We start from the raw sequence: 26425 nt of genomic DNA, 5'->3' as shown, positions 1-26425 counted from the left end.
GAGTCTTGTGTCTTGCTCAAGAACCTTCTCTGTGAGTTGCAGCATTAATCACTTTTTCTTCATAATCTTACTTGACAGGAGACAACAGTTGTAAAAATGTATGTAGAACAAGCAGTTTCCTGCCTGGTTCAGCTGATGCCACATGTGTAATATAAAAGTATGTACAGCCACATCCAAGGATGATAAAGGGAAGAATAATTAGCAAATTTGTAAATTGTGTCTCCATTTTCTTAGTTTTAAAACATTAAATCTTAGATCTTGATAATCTGCATAGTCCAGTGTTGGTTAACTTTGGCTCCTCAATGAAATTAGTACTTTATGAAATAAAATTATATTTGTGAAAACGAAAAATTTGAACAACTTTTTAGCCTGAAAGATCTTAACTAAAACAGAACTTGTTAAACTCGTAATTTGCTTTGGCAATGTAAACAAGCAAAAATGAATAATTTGTTAACTGTTCAATCCTGCTGTGATTATCAGTTCTTATTTCACCTTCAGTCCTGTATTGGGTTAGGTGTGAATGGTGATTGCCATTAGCTAATTATCAGATATGATTCAGAAGGTGAAACAGTAATTCCCTGTTAGGCTAGTTCACTGAAGGGTTAGCCATTTGTTTATCAGATTAATTTTTTAAACGAATCATTTGGTTTTTGGGGTTCTTAGTATTTTTTTCTTTTATCTTTTATTTTTGGCTTAAAATTGAGATGTGGCAGCTTTGTATGCATCTGTGTGGGTTTCGTGGCACATCGTAATGATGCTTGATATGTTTGTAAATTGATCACTTGTGTTTACATTTGCTATTTTGTTCACAAAGCTAAACACTGCCTTTTTTTTTCCTTGTCCTGAGAGAACATAATGATGAAAGCTCATTTATTTGCTTTGAGTTTTGTTTTTGTTTTGTTTTGTTTTGTTTTGAAACACAGTTTCGCTTTTGTCGCCCATGCTGGAGTGCAATGGCGCAATCTCAGTTCACTGCAACATCAGCCTCCTGGGTTCAAGTGAGTCTCCTGCCTCAGTCTCTAGAGTGACTGGGATTACAGGTGCCTGCCACCACACCAAGCTAATTTTTGTATTTTTAGTGGAGACAGAATTTTGCCGTGTTGGCCAGGCTGGTCTCAAACTCCTGACCTCAGGTGATCCACCTGCCTTGGTCTCCCAAAGTGCTGGGATTACGGCCATGAGCCACCGCTTTCAGCCAAGAGCTCATTTAAAGTGAAATATAAACACTGGTTTAATTTGCTAACTTATAAAATATATATACTAAATATGAATTAACATATGTGCACATACACATTTCTTCCCTTATGACCTATATGTAAGCTTTAGATCTTCGGATTTCCTAGAAAGTTCCATGTAGCCAATAGTATGAAGAAAGGAGAGAAAAATTCTAACCTATGTTCTCCAGGTGGAAAATTGAACCACAGCAAGAATCCATAACCTTCCCATTGCCATGCAAAACATTAAAAGAAGACACAATAAACATATTCCTGCCGGGCGCGGTGGCTCAAGCCTGTAATCCCAGCACTTTGGGAGGCCGAGACGGGCGGATCACGAGGTCGGGAGATCGAGACCATCCTGGTTAACACGGTGAAACCCCGTCTCTACTAAAAAATACAAAAAACTAGCCGGGCGAGGTGGCGGGCGCCTGTAGTCCCAGCTACTTGGGAGGCTGAGGCAGGAGAATGGCGTGAACCCGGGAGGCGGAGCTTGCAGTGAGCTGAGATCCGGCCACTGCACTCCAGCCTGGGTGACAGAGCGAGACTCCGTCTCAAAAAAAAAAAAAAAAAAAAAAACATATTCCTGGTCCTTGAGACTTGTTCAAAACACTGAATATTACTAAGCATTTTCTTGTCCTTTTCTCCAGCTTCCCAAGAGGCTGAGAGAAGTACTGGAGAGTACTGAAAAGAAACCACATCCTCGGAGAAGACCAGAAATACATCTGCTAAGAAGTTATAGTCTATGGGCAGTTTCACGTCCACCCCTCTCTCCAAAGAGAGGTCCCTAAGAGTTAAAGTAGATGACGTGTGTAATAGCTTACCAACAGCATAATTAACCAGAAACTCTCAGAGGAGAAGTTCAAGAAAGCTTTCACTATGAACTACTAATAATGATGAAAAATCAGAAGGAAAGCTTCCTTATCTTGGCAGGGTCAGGTTAAGGACTGACAACATGAGTCTAGGTGCTGGGGAAGCCACATCCCCTTCTCTCTTCTTACGGATAACTTTTCAGGTCCTTAGAAATGAGAGAATTATTTGTACACCAAGGGAAGTCCCATAAGTCATTTTTCTATTCCCCATCTCTACTCAGGTATCATTTCCCATTTGTCAGGGAAGACAGTCAGACAGCTTTACAAATTTTTTTTTTTTTTTTTTTTTTTTTTGAGACGGAGTCTCGCTCTGTCACCCAGGCTTGAGTGCAATGGCACGATCTCGGCTCACTGCAAGCTTTGCCTCCCAGGTTCACACCATTCTCCTGACTCAGCCTCCCAAGTAGCTGGGACTACAAGTGCCCGCCACCACGTCCGGCTAATTTTTTGTATTTTTGGTAGAGACGGGATTTCACTGTGTTAGCCAGGATGGTCTCAATCTCTTGATGTCGTGATCTGCCCGCCTCGGCCTCCAAAAGTGCTGGCATTACAGGCGTGAGCCACCGCGCCCAGCCTCTTATGACTTTTAAAACAATCTATTCCATTGAGGAATCCTTATATGATTACACATATCATGGTTATTAACTAATGGGATCCCTCACCAAGTTTCCCACAACACATACTGTCTAATCTTACACTTGGAAGAGACAGCCAATCACCGACAATGCATTTTCTCCTTTCATAATGTAGAATTGTCACTGAGAAGTGGCTTCCAACAAAGGACTACATCTTCCAGACCCCTTTGCGGGGTAGATGTGATTGTTTTCATGGGTTTTGGACCATGGCATGTGAGGCCCTCCTAAGCTTGGCCTTCCTGTGTCTCCTTACTCCATGTTCTTTTCCCTTTCCATCAGCTGGTGACAACCTGCTGGAATGGCCATAACCCTCCATCCCCCAGGCAACCTCAGAAGTCACATGTTGTAAATGGCAGGGCCTCTGAAATGACTGTGGAGTCTGGGCACTGGTTGTTTATTATAGCAAGAGATCTGTAGAATGTGTAATTGGGTATGCCAAGACAGGATTACAAATTCATTTTCACAGAAGGTAAAGCAAAGTGACCAGACCTATCAGAATTTGGGGGTCAATGGACACAAGCAGGATTCTTTCCTCAGTCGCTTATGTAGATGGCCAATTCATAACCTTAATTTAGTACACTTTAACTTCTTAAAAAGCATGACATATGCACCACAACCTGCATTTTATAGCTGATGAAAAAGATAAGAATATTAACTATACCACCCCCCTCCACCCAGCTTGAGTTGTTCTAGAAATAAAGCTTTATGCTTAGGAGACAGCATCAGTTAAACCTCATAAAAATCTCATTGACAGCATCATCAATCCCTTATGGTTGGAAAGAGCAAAGTAAGATGCTCAGAAGTGGGAACTGAAGATGCTAACTCTAGGACCTATTGCCATGTCTGTGGCATTTTCATTTCCATTGCTTTGGTACCGTGATAGGCTTAGAGTTTAGTAAATCAGAAACTGACCCCAGGCATCTAGCAATTGTTCTTTATTGAAAAACACTTTCAGGAAAATCCAAGGAAATACAGAAGCAAGGCAGCACCATAGTCTTCCCAGCCGAGATGGAAGTGCCTCTGGTTTCTCCAGCAATTCCCACTGGAGTTATCATGACTCAAGAGTCTGTTGCAATCAGTTGTAGAAAGGCGCAGAGTGACAGTTGGAATGCAAAGAAATGTGCACAACCCAGAGCTCTCTCAGCTTTGCCAAAACTCAAGTGCCCCCATGGGAGGGTCTTGCAACATATGTTCTGTTGAGCAAAGAGGTTGCAAACCAAGCAGTTATTGCAATAAACACCACTTGTGACAAACAAGGTTTGTAAGTTTCAATTTATTTTTTAAAAATGCTTGTCTTCCTCACTAGACAATCAACTCTATGAGGGCAGAGACTATGTCAACACTGTACCACCAGCTCCTGGCACACAGTAGGTACTCAATAAATATAAGTTGGAAGGATGGATGGAGGTAATGGATGGAAGGATGGATGGAAGGATGAATGGAGGGATGGATGTGACCCAGTCGAAGTGTGATTAGGAACATTCTCTTGTTATGGGTGGAGGAAAGAGAGGGGAGATTGAGAAAATAAGATAAAATACATTGATGCTTATCATTTTTGGTGTTTGAAAAGTAGGATTGAATTATGACTAAGACATCTAGAGAATTTTACCTCTTTCAATGCCCAAGCCACACTTTTCTATCACTCTTAAACTGAAAACATAAATGCCTTTCTAACATTTGCTTTGCTGGTAGGAAACACTTTAATAATCTCTAAGTTGCCACGGCATTATTAAAAGAAAGGATGTCATGCCCGGGTCCAGAACTTAAAGGTGGCAGGCACCAGCAAGCACGATTGCTCCAAATGGGCCTGCCTTACAGGTCCTCACTCCAACACTGCTCACTTCCTCCAGCTTGAAAGTGGAGAACATGTTCACATGCTGGGTGGTAAGTAGGAGGAACTCTGATCAGCAAGAAGCTTGCAGTGGACAATATGAGGCATTAGTATTTTACTGGCCACAGTGTGACTGGGTTGCACTCTGTTCTGACATTAGGAAGAATTTTATGCCTGGGCAAAGTCAAAGTTTTTTCCTTTAGTCACATTACTCAAAGAATAAGTTGACTGTAACCCAACAGCACTTGTCCAAATTCCAGGACTCCATTTATGACTATTCTGAGGCAAGCATCTGCCTGTGCAGTTTGTCCTTCCATCCAGTCTATTCTTTGGGGTCCAGATCCTTGGTCAATCTCACACCCAGTGCTATCTGCCTCATTGCCCAGCATCAGGAAGCAAAGAGTATGGTGCAATAAGACAACAACCTGGCCACGGGATCAGGAATGGGGTCAGGTCAGTTGACGAGCATACTCATTAAACATGTTCAAATGTTCCCATCCCACCCACCCATATGACATGGTCCTGAGCCCTGAGATCTGTATCCCAAGAACCTCAGTTGAGAAATCTTTATGGCAGCTTCACTGTTGCTCAAGAACCGGGGTATTGTAGCAGCCTGGGGGCAGGTTGTCCCTAATGTTCTCTAAGTTCTTCACATCAGCCAGAATCCCATCTATGCTTGTCTCCAGCAAATGGAGGTGGCCCCTCTGCCGACGTGCCCTCTCTTCCAGCTCTGACATCATGGGCCGCAGTTGGCTGTTGATCTGGTTCTTGGCTCGGGAAAGCTTCTGCTCCAATAAGATCAGCCCCTCTTCATCTACACTGACAGGCTGGTCTATTTCAAGGAATGAGACATGAGTTAACATAGAAAACCTGTAGTTAGATTTCCTTGAACATGAGTGCCTTTCTATACCCATAACTAATTCCCGTTTCCACTTGCCTATAGCAAATAGTATACCATGAATTTTAAAGCTTATTTTAAATTAGAAATCATCTAGAAAGAGTTCTGAGAAGGCTAGCCTAGCTACTGGACTATGAACAACCCTATTCGAGACTCTGAGCTATCTAGTTCAGCAACATGATGTCTGGAGTTTTCCTTTCGTGTTAGGGTCAGTAGTTAATGCTCTGGGAAAAAAAAAAGAGGACTGAAGGTCATAGGGGACTGAGCACTATCCAAGCCCTTTGCCTAACATAGGTCACTGCTAGGATTAGAATCAACTCCAAATTATGCTTTCCAAACCACTCTTAAGAAATATCTTGCTGTTTTCTATTAGAAGACCTTTAGAAACTGGCTGAGCTTCAGGGTTAAAGAGGCCAAGGTATGCTTTGCCATTTGGGGAATGGATTCCAGCTGCTAGAAATTGATGTCAGACATCATTCTGGCCTGAAACAGCAGTCATCTGATTAGATGTTATTTTATTTCCAATTTAAAATAAAATCACATTCGTTCAGGTATGTGTTACCCATAGACCATTTAAAACTAACGTCAGTATGAAGGGCACCTGGCCAGACCCATTTAGTTCAAATAGGTTTGAGTGGCCCTTGGTCAATTCGAACTCAAGGTCAAGTTGCCTCACGTATCTGAGCTGAAGTGATAGTATTTGACTGCATGAGTTTATTATACCTAGAACAATCAATCTCTTATTGCTCCAGGACTTAAGAGAGCACACAGAGTAGAAACAACACTGTAACAAAAATGTTGATCCAAATGGATCTTTCACTTGGGGCTAGAGAGAATTTAGGAATTTAGGATTTTCTGACATGCAGAGGAAGTTAAGTAAGCTTGGGAACAAGATAACCTTGTCTATGGGAAGGTGGCACGAGTTACTAGAAAAGAACACAAGCATTGGAGGCAAAAATATCTCAGTTTGGATCCTGCCTCTACAATTTACTATGTGACCTGTGGGGCATTATTAACCTCTGAGCCTCAGTTCAGTCCTTCATGAAATAAAATAATAAAAATGATAAAACCCACCATAGAGGACTTTTACAAGACAAATGATATTACACCATGAAAACATCTGGCATGGTACCTGACACATAGTAAATGTTTAATAGCTTCCATCTACCCTGCTGTCCCTACTCTCTTGTATTCTCTTTACAGGTCTCATTAGTTTCATTGCCTTTTTTTTTTAAGAACACTAAACAACCCTGCTAAAGTTTCAATTGGGGAGGTTTTTGGTTTTTTTTTTTTTTTTCTTCTCAATCCTTTGAGGGCATTTTACTGTTGTAGGCTCATTGGATCACAAAGCAGACCCAAGACTCTAACAACACAGATGATATTGGTCTCTAAGGGTGATGATGACACCCTACAGAAAAATCCAGTTTTAAACGTGTTCTACTGAACTGGAATAGCAGAGCCAAACCTTTTCCTAAATGTTACTGGAATCTGTGACGAATCCCTAGTTCCACATCTGCTGCAGTCCAAGCTTGATAAAACAGTCCAAGTAAGGGTTTGATATCAGCTCTATCTAAATCCAGAAATTTAACCAAAATAAGTTTTCTTCTGGGAGTGATTCTGTAAGGAAATATGATTTTCTTCCACACCATGCCATCAGATCTTCCTAAAATTATCTCACAGGCCTACTCTCACCACATTTCTTCTGGGTTATTTACCCGAGCAGCTCAAATTCCTCCCACTGGTTACATCAAGGTATAACTTTGGTTTGGGAAGGAACAAATGTAAAATTGGCAAGCGAGTCTTTTTTTTTTTTTTTTTTTTCCTTTTTTTTTTTTTGAGACAGTCTTGCTCTGTCCCCTAGGCTGGAGTGCAGTGGTACAATCTTGGCTCACTGCAACCTCTGCCTCCCGGGTTCAAGTGATTCTCCTGCCTCAGCCTCCCGAGTAGCTGGGATTACAGGCACCCATGACCACATCTGGCTAATTTTTGTACTTTTAGTAGAGACAGGGTTTCACCATGTTGGCCAGGATGGTCTTGAACTCCTCACCTCAGGTGATCCACCCGCTTCAGTCTCCCAAAGTGCTAGGATTACAGGTGTGAGCCACCACACCCAGCCGGCAAGTGATTCTTGACTTCACAGACTGGCAGAATCTTCCTTCACATCTTCCCAGCCACCATTCTACTGCCTTAGAGCAGGCTCCTGTCATTTCTCTCCTCAATTATTTCAACAATATCTTAAGTGGTCTCAACCTGCCTTCTCTCTAACCCCCCTTCAAGCTTTTCTCCACTTGGCTGCCCTAGGGATCTTATACAGTGGTGATGTTATTCCTCTGCTTAAAACTGTCCACTGGCTTCTCAGGGTCCAGGCCAGACTCCTAAGCAGGATTCCCAAGCTGTCTCGTGTTCTGTGAAGTTGCTTGTATACACCCAGTTCTTTGGCCCACAGACCTTTACCCACAAGTGCAATAGGTGTTCAGTGACCCATCTCAGCAATGGTAAAACAGGGTCCAATAAATGTAAGGGAACCTGCCCAAAGTATCTGGGCCTGGAAACAAAGCACATTTACTGATATTCTTAAGGAAAGCTGAGATTTCCCTTCACTGGGGCTAGGTATAGCAAGTGTTCTGGAGCAAAGCCCTGGAGAATGTGGGTACTTCACATACCCATCAGATACAGGAGGCCATCCAATGTGTTGAGTGTGTCTTGGATTGTAACCCCAGTGTTCTTGGCTCTGGTGTCAACCCTCTGGGCTTCTGTAATCACCTGTGGACAAATAAGCACAAACCAGCCTTGAAAAGGTATTTTCCATGTTGGCAAGTTGAAAGGGATCTCCTGTTGAAAGCAACAGGAACTCACCATCTGTACTGCATCCATATTCGTGTCAAACTCCAGCTCCTTCCTTTCCAGCTCTCCTTCCACTTCCCTCATCTCACTCTTAAGAGAGGCCAGTCCCTTTTCCATGGCCAAGGCTCCATCTGCTGTCACATTGGCTTCCAAGTTCAGACTCCCAATCTCCTGGGAGAAGAAAAGGAGCCAGGGACGGAAGGAGAGATAGAGGTGAGGTACAAAAGCATCCCAAAGACAACCGTAGAAAAAATACAGCTGCAGCCAGGCCCTGATGGAGTAAGTTAGATGAATAATGAGAGAATCAGACTTAGGGACACACCCTTTGCCAAGCTTTGCCTCAAACAAGCTAATTTGGGGGTATGTTTTTAGGGACTAGGAAGGTCAGTGGCAAGACACTGCTTCCCTCTCAACTCAACGCTCACCAAATGTTGAACAAGAGATAGGAACCATTTGGGAAAACCCAGAGGACCAAAAACACATCATTCTCTGTCATGCCTCTTTGCTGTCATAGTCTTTTAATCTGGGGCTGCCATGGACCACAACAGGGCTCTGAGCCTCAGAGGTTAAAATAAGCTCAATGCTCTCTTTCCCTCCACACCACCCTTGTGTTTGGTGCTACTGGTACCAACACACATGTTGATTTCTCTTTTACCTGTTCAATCTCACTGGAGATCTTCAGGGCCTCCCTGGCCCCATTCTTTGCCCTCTGTGCGTCAGCAGCAGCACTCCCCAGGGCTCTTTCTGCTTGCTGGGTCTTGTCACTGGCATCTGAAACCTTCTGGCTGATGTAGGAGAGTCTCTTCATGGCTTCTTCAGCTTCTGCTTTTCTGTTGTCCACCTGCAGGTCAAACTCTGAAATGAAGAAAAGAAAAAACTGCCATGAAGATGAAAGCAAACTTACAAATGAGTGAAAGGGGCTGATGTTGTAAAGAAAAATTCCTGAAAGAGTGTTATTACTGACTGGGGGTGAGGGTGTGGGAAGTTGCAGCTGGAATTAACTTTCTTATCTAAGAGAAAGCATCTTAAAAGATGCATTGGAGGGGTTATAATTATTGTGTTGCTTAGAGAAACCGAAAATCAGCCCAAGTTCCACAGCACTGCAAGAGTATAGAAACTGCAGAGTGGATCAGAAGCAGGTAGAATCTTTGAAGCCCAAAGCATCAAGCCAGAGCTTTAAGCCCTAAGCTCCAATGATAAGAATTGGGTTTGGGTTTGAATGGATAGAGAAGTACTTTCCATGAAAAAAATTTCAAAATTTTAGGAGTGTTTCTCTTTTGTGCTTTACTGAAGAAGCCTGACATTTTAATGAAATCTGCAAGGCACAAATCCAAATCTCCTGGGATCTAGATGCAGTGACAAAGGTTGCTCTGTTATCACCACAAAGAAACATATCAGTTCTATACTGGAACCAACCAGACTACAGAGGAAAAGGAAAAATGTCTGTACAGTAGTAGTATGTTGCATCTGTGAGGGACTTTAGAGATCACATAGTTTAACCTTGTCTCTAAAGAGGAAGATATTAGGTTCTGGAAAGGTTACGTGACTTGCCTATGGTCACACAGCTAGTCTGGCCTGGTCAGGTGGCCCAGCAGAAATCAGAACTCAAGGCTTCTGACATCTAGCTCTATTATTACTACTACATTAAATATTAATGTATTAATATTTTATTTAGAAAGATATTTACTAAGGATCCCAATATACCTGCCACTTTGAGAGATATACGAGAATTCAAAGGAAATCAGTCATGGCTATACCCTTAAAATACTCAAGTGACCTGAACCATGAAGTACTAACCTCTGAGGTTTTTAAGGATGCTCTCAACTTCATAAAAAGTGGCATTGCCCATACTTAGTGCTTCTTGTGCTCTGCTTTTAGCAAGATTGGCACGGGAAAGCAGCTGATCTGATTTCTATAAAAAGGCAGACAGAACAAGATTAGAGGAAGTACATTCCTGCTGGCAAAATCACTCTGACACATTTCATGACAGCAGATTGTTGTGATTCACTGCAGAGTCTAGGGGTGCTGTAGCAAACCCCTCTACAATCTGGGACAAAGCAAACTTTATAAGTCCACGACACATTCCATATAGAGAATGGTCAAACTCTAGTCCACCATCAGGGACAGGAACGGTTTTATAAATCATAGTTTTAACTCTAAATATTTCCTGAAGTCAAGTAGTAGACTGAGCTAGACCAAAATTAGACCCAAGAGGCCTAGGTCCTATTCCTAGGTTTGAGGGCTGACTCACTGGGTGGAGCTGAGCTAATCACACCAAGATCTCTGCAACTGTTACTTCTTCCATAAGCAGTGCCTTCATTGTTGATTTTTCCAGAAACAAGGTCTTGCTCTGTCACCCAGGCTGGAGTACAGTGATGTAATCGTGGCTCACTCGAATTCCTGAGCTCAAGCGATCCTCTCACCTCAGCCTCTCAAGTAGCTGGGACTATAGGCATGTGTCATCATGCCCAGCTATTTTTTTATTTTTTATTTTTTGTAGAGATAGGGGCCTCACTATGCTGCCTACGCTGGTCTCAAACTCCTGAGTTCAAGTGATCCTCCCGGCTTGGCCTCTAAAAGTGCTGGGATTATAGGGATGAACCACCGTGCCTGGTCAGAGAGCTTTTGATTATTCTTCTTGCCATATGTATTCATATGGTAGGCATTCAATACATGTTTATTGAGTTAATGAATTAACAAAGTAATACTTCTCTCCCATTCTTTCCATTCTGTAAGAGCTGCTGTGTTTCTTCTTTCCAGTCTCCCAGATTCTTTTGTGCACGTTTGAACTCATCCATATGCCTGGTCACCAGGCTTGAGAGTGAATCAGCTTTTTGTTTGATCCTCTTTGCTTCTTCCACCTGTGAGCCCAAAGAAACCAAGGAGTCTGACTTCTGCTTACCAGTTACCACACCAGCTTTGTTAGGACCTGGCACCATTGTTTGAAAATAGCAACTGCCTTAAGAAGCCAAGAAAATAGTCACTAGCCATCCAGGCCCCAAACCTAACAGAAATGAGTCAGTATGCCCCATGAAAGCAAGGCAGCAGGTCCCCTCAATGTCAAACAGGCTTTGTGTCTGTTCTTTTTTATTTTTTAAATTTTTACATATTAGTTTATATATTCATGGGAGCATATATCCATGGGAATTGTGAATTTTTTTTTCTGTAGGTAGTAAACAAAATTTTCTTAATCGAGTAAGTGTGGAATTGTTAAGGGAACTGATGGCAGAAACAATGCAAAACTTTTGAGAACAAGTCATCTCCGAGTGGCTATACATAGAGATATACTATAGGTTGGACTCAAGTGTAAACAAAAAACTTTATAAAAATTTCCCACAGATTTCAACAGTCCCCACAACTAAGGAAGATACATAAAACTTTTATCCAGTAATAGGTTTAGTATGGGTCAAAGCCTTTCCTGAGACTAGGATTGGGGTTTAAGAACAAGGAAATGGATAATTAAGAGGGCTAAATACTCTTCCCACTCTAAAACAGAAATGGTCAACATGGAGAAAAAACTGAATGGTTGAACAATATTATGGCACCCCCAGAGAAGAAAGTATTTATGGCCCTCCTGTATGTCAAGCACACAGGCCAGATGCCCTCACCTGAAAGGTCTGATCATTGACTCCCTGAAGCTGAGACACTGAATCCAGGAGGCGGAGACTGTGCTGATAAGACCTATCTGCTTCAGTTTCCGCTTGAGTGGCCTCCCTTGTCAACTGCTGGGCCAGGGACTTGGTTTTCTCCAATCTGGTATTGGGGGTGGGGTGGGAAGGGCGCAGTAACAAAAAGAGGACTTTGAGAATTCTTTTTTTTTTTTTTTTGAGACAGGGTTTCACTCTGTTGTCCAGGCTGGAGTGCAGTGGCATGATCACAGCTCACTGCAGCCTCATCCTCCCACGCTCAAGCAATCCTCCCAATTCAGCCTCCTAAGTAGCTGAGACTACAAGAGTGAACCACCACACCCAGCCCCCCTCTTTTTCTTAATAAAAGCAAAATTTCACCCTGTTGTCTTGAAAGTATGTAGTTGGAATAACCAGAAGAACCAAATAAAATTATTTATCAGATACGTGTCCCTCTCTACTAAACATAAGCCTTTTAATTTATATAGGTTGGGTCAGAAAAATTCAATCCCAAGTTCCCCACTTCTTGATAACAGAAATATATTTCTGTATTTTTATATCTCCCCATGCCATCAGATGGATTTACTCACCCCTTCATACACCAGAGTAACCATACCTCCAAGTATTGTAATCACAATCAAAACATAAATTTTATTTAGACTAACCAACCTTTTTTTCTTCCAGTCTTAAAAATATCTACTTTTCCCCAAAGTAAAACTCCCATGTATTCGGCCCTCTTATTCTCACTAATAATATGTTTTTACAGCTAGTACGGTGCCCCTCAAGTACAGTTAGCATTTTGCCCTGGGAGTATCTAAGGTATATGAGCCACGGGAGGACCCCTAGGAACATACTTTTCCACAACCCCCTGCACCACAGCACCGTCAAGGCTACCGCTTCCGCTTCCGCCTCCTTCACGCAGGGCCTTGTGCACCAGTGAGAGGGCTTGTTTGGAATAGTCCTCAGTTTCTTTTGTCAGTTGCTCCATGTTACTGGCCGACTCAACGTGGCTGAAAGGATTAAAAACAAAAGAATAAGAGTTTTCACGCAAAGGGCTTCCTTTAGGTCGTTCAGTTAAACGAAGGGCAAAGAGTATGGGAGCTGGTTTGATTTAGAAAAACCCTACAGAACTGACCCAAATTACATGGAATTAGAGGCGCTATCAAGAAGCAGAAGGTGTTTTGGAGAATTCGCCTCATGTCATAGACCTTGTAGTGATCTTTTCCGTTTATGGCATAATCACTGGAGGCCCGGAGCGGAGTGGAGGGTGGAGATGGGTGGGAGCAGTCTCAGGTGATAAAACACTGCATCTGTAAGTTGTTTGCTGCAGGAAGAAACCTCTAGGTCTTGTTTCACCCAGGATCCAACCCCTACTCACTTTCCCTTCAGCTCTAAACTGGACCCACCACTAGGGGGACAAAGCATGTCTATAAAATTTCCCTGGATACTTTTGGTTCCTCCTGGTTCTAAAAAGTGCTTTTTTGAAAAAAACCCAGAGAAACAAAACCAAAAATCAATGAACTCAGGAGGCAGCTCATGTTACAAATACACAAATCAGCCCTCTTCCGCTGACTGAATTCCACTTGGGATTAACAGAGTCTGCCACCCTGCTGAGCACTCCCCTACCAGCAAACCTCTTAAACACCATAGGATTTCTAGTCAGAGTCAAGGATGAAGGGAGATGCATGTTATCATTGGGGCCCTGCAGAGCCGGTTTTCAGGAGGAAGTTCCCCCTCTGCAGTCTTGGCCCCCACAGGCTAACAAACAACTCGTTGCTACTTGTTCCCAGGCTTGGTGTGGGAGTCCCTGAAAGCTGCAGAGCTTTCTCTTCCAAGGGCTGATTCATTTCACGTGGCCCGAGGAATCACATCTGACATACACCACAGCCATACTGTGAGTCATAGGGAAATGTGGGAAAGAAACACCCTCACCCCCAACTCCTGCCAAATGACCCTGCCCAGTGGCCACTTACATGCAGTAAAAGCCAAGTGGTTAAAAATTGGTTTCAAGGTAGGGAATGGCTGCAAAGGAGCCTGGAGAGAATAAATATCATGCTTGGGTCCCTGATACCCTACTGTCTTATTCAAGTCTGACCTGGCAGAGACGGCTTGAAGCAGAGGTGCCCTCTAATGCTGCTCACCTTTCTGCTAATCTCGTGGCCTCCTGAGCCAGACTTTTAAAGCCATTTGGCCCCACGTAGTGGTCTGAGGCAGGAATGTTCTGTGGGAAAAGGAGAATCGGTTAAGGCGAATCAGTTAAGGATTTGCACTTGGCCATGGAACTTAAGCAGGTGCAGCATCTGTCCTGTCAGAACCACTTGTCATTAGTCACACAGGGTTCCACACGCTGACACTTACACCATGCCTCTATTCACCATTATCATTCTATTTTTAAAAAGTATGTATAGGCTGGGTGTGGTGGCTCATACCTGTAATCCCAGCACTTTGGGAGACTGGGGCGGGTGAATCACCTGAGGTCAGGAGTTCAAGATCAGCCTGACCAACATGGTGAAACCCCATTCCTACCAAAAATGCAATAATTAGCCAGACATGGTGGCAGACGCCTGTGATCCCAGCTACTCGGGAGGCTGAGACAGAAGAATCGCCTGAACCTGGGAGGTGAAGGTTGCAGTGAGCCAAGATCGCACCATTGTACTCCAGGCTGGGCAACGAGAGCAAAACTCCATCTCCAAAAAAAAAAAAAAATTATGTATAGACAAGAACAAAGAAATCCAAGTTCAAAAAAGTCTGTATATAGATATAGATATATTAAAATATATATACATAAAAAAAACCCCAAAACAGCAACAAACAAACAAAACAAAAATTCTTTTCTTGCTGGGAGCCAAAAAAATTAAAAATAAAAATATATACATGTACATATTTTTATATGAATTTAAAGTCCAGTAGAATATATTCCAAGTTTTAACAGTAGTAATTTGATAGTAATGGGATCATAGAGAATTTTTATTTATTTTCTACAGCAAACATTTTCGTAATAAAGGAAACAATCAATACACATTATTATTATTTATTTTTTTTTTTTGAGACGGAGTCTCGCTCTGTCGCCCAGGCTGGAGTGCAGTGGCGCGATCTCGGCTCACTGCAAGCTCCGCCTCCCGGGTTCACGCCATTCTCCTGCCTCAGCCTCCCGAGTAGCTGGGACTACAGGCGCCCACAACCGCGCCCGGCTAATTTTTTGTATTTTTAGTAGAGACGGGGTTTCACCGTGGTCTCGATCTCCTGACCTTGTGATCCGCCCGCCTCGGCCTCCCAAAGTGCTGGGATTACAGGCGTGAGCCACCGCGCCCGGCAATACACATTATTTTCAATGTGACTTCCTTATTATAGTATCTGATTATCATTCCACTTCCTCTATTCATCTCCCACCCATCATTTACATTACTGTCACCATAGCCTTCTTCATTCAGAAATAGAAGAGTGCTCAATCAAATCTCTCCCTCCTACCACATTACAAACTACATTAAGAAAATCATATTGGCAGCATTTTTTTTCCCATTTTCAAAACCATGTCTTTATTGGGCTCCCTCCCTCCCTCCCTCCCTTCCTTCCTTCCTTCCTTCTTCTCTTCCTTTGTCCTTCTTTCCCTCTGTCCCTTCCTTCCTCCTTTCTTCCTTCTTTCCTTCCTTCCTTTTCATTCATTCATTCATTCATTCATCCATTCATTCATGCACCAGACATTTACCACAGCTATACACTGTACTGTAGGCTGAGAAAGTAAATATGAACTAAAGTAAATCCTGCCCTCTGGGAGTTAACAAGCTAGGAGATAGGCAGAAGGGAGGTGAGGCAGGGCCAAGATGAGGATGTAGTTAGAAATAAATGAACTAGGGAGAAGAACATAACGCAGTAAAATAGGAAACTGCAGAAGGCCAAAGACATAAATAGATGTGACTGTTGCAAGGAAAAGAAGTCCAACCACCTGTCAGGTAGATCAGAAGCAGAAAGTGAGCCACTGAGAAACAAAATGAGTCAGTGAGATCTAGAAGTAGATCTCCCAACACAGCAGTAATTCTCAATACCCTAGCCCAGCAAAACCTACAGTGTTTCCCAAGGAAGCTTCGCTTTCTGCCAGGCTCAGCTGCATCTGAGTGATGAGCCTGTGAGTATCCCGAACTTGGTTCTGGTACTGACTTCCCAGGGCCCGAACTCTTTCCACAGTCATCTTGAGGTCATCCAGGCGGCTCCGGTAGCTGTTCTCTTGGCTTCTCACCTTGGCCAACTGGAGACCAAGGGATCTGCTAGCACCTGAAAGCAAAGAAGGAAAGGGAGCATGAGCACTTTCTGGGTCAGCATAGAGTTAGCAAACATAACAGAGGGTTGACTGGCTTATGGCCAAATGACAAAAACACAATAGAGAAATGCATGCAACCATTCTTTTATCTCCATCATTCAAGTTGCAGGGGGAATGTCACAGACAGTCCTTCCACTTCTGCAAGGGCTGGTTGGAGATATTTGCTGAACTGATAACCATAGAAGATTTTATGACCTAACGTAGCCATTCCTTCTAGGACTATGAATTCTCTTCTGTCTGAAGGGAATTTGGCCTTCATCACCTTCTGAAATCTGGGCATCTCTCAGAATGTCCCGAAGGGCCTGCTCAGCCTGCTGCATCCTGCCTTCCAGCTCTGTATCAAGTACTGCTCCATCACCACCCTGAGCCTTTGAAATCAGGGCCTCCATTCTCTGAAGCTGCTGCATAAACTGATCCATCTGAAACCACAAAAGAAAGATCAGAACAGAGGGTGGAGACCATGTACCCAAGGGATTGTCCAATACCAGGTACCCTGGGGATAATACTAAAAGTCCAGAAACGCTTAGCATGTCATAGTGGTTAAAATTTTAGACCCTGGAGCCTAGAGTCCTTGAGTTTGAATCCTGGCCTCACTACTCACTAGCTGTATGACCTTGGGCAAGTCACTTTCTTTATCTATAAAATTAGGATAATGAAAATAAGAATAGTATCTCCTAAAGTTATTACTTGGACTACCTGGGTTAACATCTGTAAAGCTCAAGCTTTACTATGCAGTTAGTATTTGTAAAGTGAAAGCAGTTGCAAGCTAGAGACAAGAGAACAGTGCCTGACGCAAAGGAAATGCGTAAAAGGCTTGTTAAATAGATCAGTTTAAAAAACAAGTTGAGTTTGTTCTACATTTGGAGTTCTGTTTGGACCTTTGTCTTCCCCAATCCTCACTCCAGGAAGAAAAATAGTTAATAATTAACAAGAACATCAAGTTCATTCTTCTCTGGAATTCAAATGAGAAATTTCTGGAGGCCATTATTGTTTGGGAAGCCTTGATACTTTCTGGACTCCTGGTATCTTTTATGTTTATGTTTTTCTTCATTTGTTTTACAAAGACATCTGTTGAAAAAAAAATCAAGCTGGAAAGTGACATATTATAGTGGGAAGAGCCCTGAACTCAGTTAGCGGACATGGTCGGGATTCCGAGTTCCACCTAGCCATATCACTTTGAAAAATTTCAAGTATTTTGAGACTTTATTTGACCAATGAAAACTGAGGTCAGAATACTTTTCCATTCAACTCAACTAAGTTATCATTAGTGCCAAATGAAACAGTATCTGCAAAAGAGGTTTTGAAAATGGTATATATAAGAACATAAACCTGAAGTATTATCACTATACAGAATTTTTTTAATACAGCAATTTTTAAAGAAAGAAATAGTAATCACACTCCCATCCTCAGGAGACTAGGAGGGTCCTAGATCTGTGACAGAACCACCCAGTGGACACTTAAGGATTTGATTCTGTGGGGTTAGGGGTGGTAAAGAGAAGAACGCATACCTGAATCTTCACTTGATTATAGCAAGCTGGACAGCTGAATGCTCCGTGCTCACAGTTGGGGCCACCGAATCCTGGCTTACAAACACAGGTGCCATCACTTCGACATTCTACAGGCTCTGAGCCCATGGGGTTGCAGTTGCAAGCTAGAGACAAAAGACAGACAAATGGAGCATTCACATCAAACTAGTCTAGAAACTGGAGGTACAGCAAAGATACAAGGAAGGAGATCAAGCCTCCAACAGCAGAGAATCCTTCTACGCCTCCATGCACCTTCTTAATACAGATAGGTCTTAGGAATCACGCGGCAGGTTTGCCTGGTGTGTGTGCCTGCGGGGAGATTATAGCCTTTCTGGCAGTGCTCATTTTCCTCCCCCTGTTAAACTAAAAGCCTGTTAGATATTCTGCAGGCACTCTGGCTTTGCTTTCAAGGTGAATAACATTTCTTCTGGGCCCATTACATGCCAGATGTAGACATCCCCCTCTATTTTGCAGATGAGGAATGTGAGCTCAGGGAAGTTGAGTAATTTGCCTGACGTTACATGGCAAGTAAATGGCAAGTGACAATGAGAGCTCAGGAAGGGCCAGTGTTCTTTCCTCTGTTCTGCGGCCTCTGGTGTAGGAAATACAGTTAAGAAAGTAATACCTTTATTCATCCAATCAAATTGATTAAGCCAGGTTCTGTTATAGGAGTTAAGGATATGATAGTGGGTGAGACACTTTGATGATTACAGTGATTCTCTGGGTGACAGTGATTCTCTGGGTTGTTCTATCTTCAGTGCGCACAAAACCCTGATTACATATCTACGTGTGTTGTCATTATTTGCATACATATTTGTATATCTTCCTTATTATCATACAAACTCTTCGAGAGTTGGGATGACTTATTCACCATTATAGCCTCAGTATCTAGGTCCACACTGGGTACATGGTTATGTGCTTGATAAAGGATAGTTGAGTGAAGAAATGTGTGGTATAAAGCCAGTGAAATTTCTGTTAGTAACCTAGAATTACAGCTACAATTAAAGACAGAATATAGTTAGAATATATAACTAGAATTATAGTGTGTATAGTGAGCTTTCTTTTATCCACCACTTTGAGTTAAATATTAATCATACATATGAGGAAACTGAGGCTCAGAGGGAGTAATTGGCATAATTAGCACAATATAATAGGTATGTTACAAAACTGGACTTGAACTCAGTCCTGCTGGTGTCACATGGGCTTTTCCTCTCATGAGGTGCTTTCTAGCACATCACAGCCAACCCAGAGATTGGGGTCTGGGCTGGTCTGGTCCAGAATTCCCCAAGGGATTTGTACCACTAAGTAGAAGCCTCAGGTTGCAGAGGTCCTCAAGCACTTCAAAGTGGAGACTCTTGTGTGAGTGGGAGGCTGTCAGCTCCATGCAAACCTCCGGGTCTTCATGAGGAACCAAGAGTCTTCTAACCTGGTTGTCCAGAGTGGCTCTGGACTTTTTTTTTGTTGTTGTTGTTGTTTGAGACAGACTCTTGTGCTGTTGCCCAGGCTGGAGTACAGTGGCATGATCTCGGCTCACTACAACCTCTGCCTCCCGGGTTCAAGAGATTCTTGTGCCTCAGCCTCCTGAGTAGCTGGGATTCCAGGCACCCACCACCACATCCAGCTAATATTTGTATTTTTAGTAGAGATGGGGTTTCACCATGTTAGCCAGGCTGCTCTTGAACTCGCAACCTCAGGTGATCCACTCGCCTCGGCCTCCCAAAGTGCTGGGACTACAGGCTTGAGCCACTATGCCTGGCCCCATTCTGGACTTTATAAACAAAGTTAGGGTGAACAAAATTCTGAGTTCTGGGCACCAAGGTCAGCCTGGGACTGAGGGGTGAGTCTGTGGGGCAGGCCAGCTCCTCTAGAACTGAACTTGCCTCTAGAATATAAGATGTACAAAGATTTGAAAGCAGAGCTGGGCAAGAGGACCAGTCTGCACATTCATGCTTTGATGTGCAGCAGGCCTCAGGAATGCTCCATTACAGCTGCTACTTTGAAGCTGTCTTGTTAGGAGAACTTTCGACTCTTACCTTTCTATACATCAATTATGCTGACTTCTGAGAGAGTCTCTTAAACTACTTTACAGCCCACTCCCCTTCCCACTTGAGTTTGCTCAGGCTTACTCTCGAGTCACTTATTACTCTCCTACAACAGGTTTGGTGGCCACTTCCCTGCCTCGCTGCTTGGGATTGGGCATAGGATATGGCCCCGTGTTATCTCCCCTTCTGCATAGGAATGTAAACCTGACCCTTTTCACTTCTCCCACCTAGCTTTAACCTAGCTCTGTCTTCCAGACCTGGCTACAGGGGAAACCTGTCTTAAGGCCTTTGACAGATGAAGAAAGGCCCAAGGTGCTCACGGGTCAATTTGGTCAGAGAACCAAAGTAACATCGCAATATGAACTGCCATTGCCCCTGCTTAGATGGCAAGCAAGCGCATATGTACACAGACACACACAGACACAGCCTGCCTGGGGTGGAGTCCTACCTCGACACTTTTCTGCTGGATTGGGAGCCAACGGGTCCCCGAAGTAGCCTGCTTTGCACTGGTCACAGTAGATGCCGGCTGTGTTGTGGATACACTTCAGACACCTGCCTGTCAGCCGGTCACAGTTCCCAGAGGCACTGGGGTCCACATTGTTGTTGCATTGACAGGGCTGACAAGGCCTCACTGGGCCATGTTCACCAAAGGGGTCCCCAAAGTAGCCATCAGCACAGAGCTCACAGCGGGCACCTGGAAAGGAACAAATGACCAAGCCTAGGTCGACATCCATCGGGAGGAAGACCAGATGCAGAGACCTAAAGTTGCAAGTCACCCTCTAGAAGAACCAGAGAAATGTGCTTCTCCAGGGACCCCCGAACAAAGCCCTCAGGAGCAGGTGTCAAGGCAGGGCTGGCCCTCTCACTCCATGCCCACCGCAGGTTGCAGAACACAGCAGCGCCACTAGGAGGCTTAACTAGCTGGCTGGGAAAAAGCAGGCAGCTCCACAGAAGTAGTAAGGTTTTGAGCAATAACCCCAAAACGGCTGCTGAAGAATCCATTCTTCTTTCAGACTGACCAGCAGAAGGACGTGACATTTAAGAGGTCACTAAGTTTTCCCTCTTTATCTCAGTTCATTAAGAAACAAACCATGTGCTTGGTCTGAAAATGTCATCTTCTAATGACAAACCTCTCAAAACAGCTTCAGGTGTTTTCCCCCATAATTGCACTCTGCTCTTGCTTAATCCACTTTACCTCTTGGGCATCGCAACATCTTATCTTTAAGACATTATCTTTAGAGTGAGCACATTTAGGTGAACCCGAAGTCATTACAATTTCCTAGAAATTCCTCAGAATAGAAGCTATTTGCACACATTCATGGCATCAGGACAGGAGGAGGCAGGTAGCGGAGCAGACCCGTGGCCTTACCGGTGACCCCGGGAGGGCAGTTATTGCACACCACCTCCTCTGTCTCCGGCATCACTGAGCAGCTGAACCCGTTATGACAGGGACAGGGCTTGCAGCTGCGGGGGTCGTGCGGATCGTTGTAGAAACCAATTGGGCAGTCAGCACACTCAATGTCAGGATTCTCATCCCCTGAATAACAGTCTCCTGGGAGTAGGTGAAGAGTGGAGGGGCAGAGAAGTGTGGAGGGGCAGAGAAGTGAGCAGGGTCAGACAATACATTTCCTTCAACATGGGTCAGAGCGGAGAATGTCAAAGTGCCTGAGCACTGGCATTCACCCTTGCCACAGACCCAAATCTACACAGGACCAAGGCCCTGAATCTCACCCTCGCTCCCCTATCCAAAGTAGACACCCACTTCTTTTACTATCCATAACTTAACACTGTTCCCCATGTTCTCTGTGGCCTGACACCACTTGTCTGCACATTCATTTAGACCCGGACTTGTCTTTGATCTCCCCACACAATTCTTGCAACTCGACACCAACTCCCCTACTCAGCACTGAACCATGACGACCATTTCCTGTAACCTGGCACCTTTCTCACAACCTCGTGGCATTTCCACAATGAATAGGATTGAGTGTAATAAGGCACCATGGCCATCTTCCCTGACTCCAGCTCAGCTCTCCTTAATCCTTTCCCACCTCTGATGTGAGTTCAGCCACGGTCTTTCTTACACAGCTCTCTCTCCTCCACACAACACCCCAGCCACCTGGTCCAGGTGTCATTTCACTCACCTGTGTCTGGATCACAGGCCCCTCCCCCTTGACAGTTACAAGGAATACAGGTGCCAAAAGGTCCCAGTTTCGCTGAATCTCTCTTGTAGCCAGAAGCACAATCCTGGCAGAATTGCCCCTTGTACCCAACAGGACATATACACTGTTCAACCCAGGGTGCCGGGGCTCCAGAGACGGGTCGGGCTGAAATCAGGGTCACATTGTCAATGTACCCAGTACCTGCAATTGAGAGAACAGTTTAGAAGTTGCAAGTGGTACAGTGTGAAGATCTCAAGTCAGATCTTTCTTGGGATTTTATTTTTCTTAACTCCCTAACAAAGACAGGTGGTGTTCATACATCATGCCATGTAGAGAGGTATAGCAGTCCCCCACTGTGACTGAGCACACAGGCTCTGGGGTCAGAAAACCCAGGGCTTAAACTCTGACTCCACCCTCACTAGCTGTGTAAATTGGGCAAGTCACTTAGCCTCTCCATGACTGTGTTTCCTCGACTATAGACAAGAAGTAACAGTGGTATTTATCTCCTATGTCTGTTGTGAAAATTAAATTAGATAATGCATGTATTAAAATCTACCTGGCATACAGTAAGAGTCAATACATTGTTACACGTTTCTGCTTCCGACTTTATTTGCTGCATCAATGACATGGAAATGGTGCATGCTAGCCACGCTTCCTTTTTATGTGAGTGAGTGCAGAAAAGCTTAAGGAACTCTTGTTAAATAATTCCAGTTGGGATTAGGAGGACCCAACATGTGAAATTCAAAAAAACAAACAAACAAACAAAGGAATTAATAGAATACATGATGACTCAAACAGGGTAGCATAGAGTATAATCTCAAAAGGAAAAGCTGCTCAAGGAACAAATAAGACTGTGTTGTAGGTACCATTTCCTAGCTAAGGAAATGTGTCCATTTATTGTAGATTATCTTTCTCAGATAATCAGGTTTAATAAAAATTAAGTGGTCCTTTTAGCAAGATAGCGTCATTCACCCTTCACTGGTGCTGGGTGCTGACGTCTTTTTAGAGAAACATTTCTTCTAAAAAAGCTTCTAGAATATAAAAATTCAGATCGAATCAATTATTCTAGGTCAGAATCATCAAATAACTTACCTACTTGTTTGGAGACTGCCACCACCTTAGAGAGCTGAATCAAATTAAACTAAAACCTAAGAAGAGAGAAATTAATTTATCTTAGCCACTTACTGTATTCTCCATATGTAGCTCGGATGCGGAGGGCTGTGAGATTCCGCAGTAACCTTCGATACTCAAAGTAACTCAGCTGGGGGCTCCAATTACTGCTTGGATGCTCATTTAACCTGCATAATTTAAAATCAAAAGCTTTAAAAATCCGATTCTTACCACATACCTACCTGTTATAAACTATGCCTGAGGATATGGGAACAGCTAAGCCCCTTCCCAGTCCTGCTTAGAAGGGGGCACAGGACTGAGAGACGCCTTTTCATAGGCATGTACTTGGACCTTCCTCGCTCCATGGGGAGGGCAAACCCCAGAGAAAGTGATGGAGGGCATCCCAGTGTGGGAAGTCCAGATCCAGGGGTGACGTCACCTGAAACCATGTTGATCCCAAGTCCTCAGATACCACTTTCTATTCCTGGCCACCCATAAGCTAGTATTAGGAATATCTCCACGTTCCAGAAGTTCTGATTCTCAAGCGCAACCATTCATCTTTTTTACAAAAAATCATTTCTTTGTTATCTGAGCACATTTTACTTACTTTTTTCAAAAACCAGTTTCCACTTTTACATTGTCCACATTTAATACTTTTTAATTTGGCATCGTAGTGGCTCACTGTAACATATCACCAGCCCCTGTGCTGTTCTTCTAAACTTTGTTTTGTTTATTACTGAAGTATCTCATACAGGAACAACCCTACTCACCTTCATTTCATTCACTGATTTGTTAAACAAAAGTTGACTGTGCACTTGGTTTGGGCTAGAAGCTCTGTTAGGCTGGAGGACACAGACAACAGGGAGCGGTGATCACCATCCAGCCAGGGGAGTCGGGTGGGTAGACACACCGTTATAATAAGATGGCATGAATGCTGTAACAAATGCATGCACAGAGTGCCATGGAAACACAAAGTGACTGTAACTTTACCTGGGATTCTGAGAAGGCTAATACAAAGGAAGAACGTGGAAGCTGAATCTCAAAGAGTAAGTTCACCAAGCCTGGAAGGTGGGAATGGGCATTCCAGGCAGGAGAGCTTTGCCATTACCTCTGCCCTGGGTTAGGCCCCTGACTACTCTCCATTGAGCCACCGTGAATGTGTTCTGATGGTCCAGTTAAGGGCCCTACCCAAACTATCACCCATATGGTGCCTGTATTTGCACCTAGCCTTCACACCTGATGATCACACTTGACTTAACAATCTCTCAATGGCTCTGCATCATCTTTCCAGCATGGACAAGATCTAAGCTCCTTGACGTGACATACAAGGCCCAACATGATGGGTCCTTTTCCAACCTTTGCAAATGTTATCTACCTATCTTCCCTTTGCATGCTATATTCCAGCCATAAATATTGCTTGCCAGTTCTCCCCTATATTATGCCTTTCTGCATCCCCACATACATTCACAGAGAAGGGTTGCCCTTCTCTGACTTTTCTCCCTGGAAAAGCCCTGTGGACCTTTCCATTATTAGCCCACACATTGCCGCTTCCTGAAGGTTTCCCTGATGCTTCCAGGCAGAATCAGGCACTTTCCAAGACCCCATGAACATGCACCACCCCTAAAGCAATTACCCTACTGTATTATGCTTGCTTTTTGACATGTTATACATTGTACTAGACCATGAGCTCTTGGAAGGCAAAGACCATGTTCCATCTTTATTTCTCAGCCTCCAGTGCAGTACTGAGCACTTAGTAGGCACAGCTCCCTTCTCCAGCCTCTCTGCAAACACCATGCAGAACCCCTATTCTATAGGATACCATGCAATCCCTATAGACATGCACAAAAAGATCCATAAAGTCACTCCCACCTCTTTCTCCTACCTCACTTCTCACTGCACTCCTCTCGCCGACTTAATGCTCCACTCATGCTCGACCATTTGGAATTTTCTAAATGCAAAAACCTTCTTCAAGCATTGCATTTCCTCCGCCTTGTTAACCTTTCCTTCCTTTTCTTTCCTTAGAGGGCTGCCTTTCACATTTGTCATGTGGTCCTGGGAAGCTTTCCTTCATCATGCCAGTGTGGTTCAGTCATGCCTCCTGTATGTGCTCAGAACTTCTGTGTCTACCTTGTCTATTTCTGTCCCTTGACAAACTGCACTGTAATTATCTATTCATTTTTCTCTCCCGTTAGCCTGTCAGCTGCTTGAGGGAAGGAATAATGTCCTTTCTGAGCACATAGCAACCTTCATGGTACCCGTTAGCCTGTCAGCTGCTTGAGGGAAGGAATAATGTCCTTTCTGAGCACATAGCAACCTTCATGGTACGTAAAAGGTGCTCAGAAAGGCTTGTTGAACAAATGAATGATGATTGAACAAATAAAGAATGGACTCAAACTTCAATCACAGTTTGCTCTAATTGACCTACTTGTGGTCTCTCTTTTTACCTGAGTGTGTAAGTCTTGGTGAGCCCACAAGGCAGTGTCTTGCCAAGTGGCATCAAGGGAGCTGTGATCCGTAGACCAGCACCTTCCAGGATCACATCGTGGGCAGATGGGTGTCTGCCTCCTCTGTCCACACGGTAGTCAAAGGACAGGCTTTGCCCATAGCTCACCTGTTGATTCCCAAGAAATTTGGCTGTGAAACAGAGTTTTAAAAGATTGAGATCAGTTGTGAAACTGGAGAGGCAAACAAATGCAAGTTTGCACTGGTGTCGGCAATTTTTGTTGAAGTCGTGTGTCATGCTGCCCCAAAACTCCTTGCTAGGAGAGTCAGGACCTGGTACTGGACATAGCTATGACACTTTGGGCTATGAAGGAGGGTTAGTTACTGAAATGATAAGAGGGCCTTGTTATAAGACAATTCCATCTATTAGATGATTCATGATGTGGCCCTTATGACAGACTGTTTTGTAAAAATCCTAGGCCTATCAGCATAGCACGACTTGTTACATAATGCTTTAGTTGACAGAATGCCTTCATAAATATCATCACATTTGCTGACAATAATTCTGGGAGGCAGGCATTAGTATTCTCATTTAACAGTAGGGAAAACTTAAGTTCAGCGAAGTTAAGAGAACAACTTGCCCAAGAATCACATATGTGCTAAGGAAATGAACTGGGGTCAGAATTCTAGCCAGTGCTTTTCCACCAAGGCACATACCACTGACTGATTTTTTTTTTTTAAACTTACAAGTATTTGAAGTTTTAAGAAATGCTTTGTTTTTGCTTTCCACCTGCTTCTCAATAGATCCATAGGTTTGGCCACAGTCCTTGATTTCTTGCCTTGGTGGTAAACATAGAAACTTCTCATTTGATTAAAGGAGGCAGCTCAACCAGGGTCTGACCTCTGGGACA

At 43.6% G+C, this 26425-nt stretch overlaps 1 protein-coding gene across 3 annotated transcripts in view; it reads right to left on the bottom strand.

Annotated features, from left to right (window-relative positions):
• Positions 1-3979: 3979 nt before the first annotated feature.
• LAMC2 (laminin subunit gamma 2) overlaps positions 3980-26425 on the bottom strand; it is a 66165-nt gene continuing 43719 nt past the window's right edge. For all 3 annotated transcript variants that reach the window (XM_015122181.3, XM_078001192.1, XM_078001189.1), the window contains 17 exons: positions 25517-25706; positions 23148-23260; positions 21945-22163; positions 21173-21355; positions 20252-20497; positions 17744-17886; positions 16498-16654; positions 15984-16189; positions 14062-14141; positions 12775-12930; positions 11903-12047; positions 11003-11155; positions 10092-10206; positions 8950-9149; positions 8307-8465; positions 8114-8213; positions 3980-5384 (listed from right to left, as the gene is read on the bottom strand). In XM_015122181.3, coding sequence (XP_014977667.2) covers positions 5131-5384; positions 8114-8213; positions 8307-8465; positions 8950-9149; positions 10092-10206; positions 11003-11155; positions 11903-12047; positions 12775-12930; positions 14062-14141; positions 15984-16189; positions 16498-16654; positions 17744-17886; positions 20252-20497; positions 21173-21355; positions 21945-22163; positions 23148-23260; positions 25517-25706 — 2819 coding nt within the window. In that variant the 3' untranslated portion in view covers positions 3980-5130. The remainder of the gene's footprint in view (positions 5385-8113; positions 8214-8306; positions 8466-8949; positions 9150-10091; positions 10207-11002; positions 11156-11902; positions 12048-12774; positions 12931-14061; positions 14142-15983; positions 16190-16497; positions 16655-17743; positions 17887-20251; positions 20498-21172; positions 21356-21944; positions 22164-23147; positions 23261-25516; positions 25707-26425) is intronic.

This window comes from Macaca mulatta, chromosome 1 (genome assembly GCF_049350105.2).
Source record: "Macaca mulatta isolate MMU2019108-1 chromosome 1, T2T-MMU8v2.0, whole genome shotgun sequence".
Classification (NCBI taxonomy): Eukaryota; Metazoa; Chordata; class Mammalia; order Primates; family Cercopithecidae; genus Macaca; species Macaca mulatta.
This window is presented reverse-complemented; position numbering and strand designations above follow the sequence as displayed.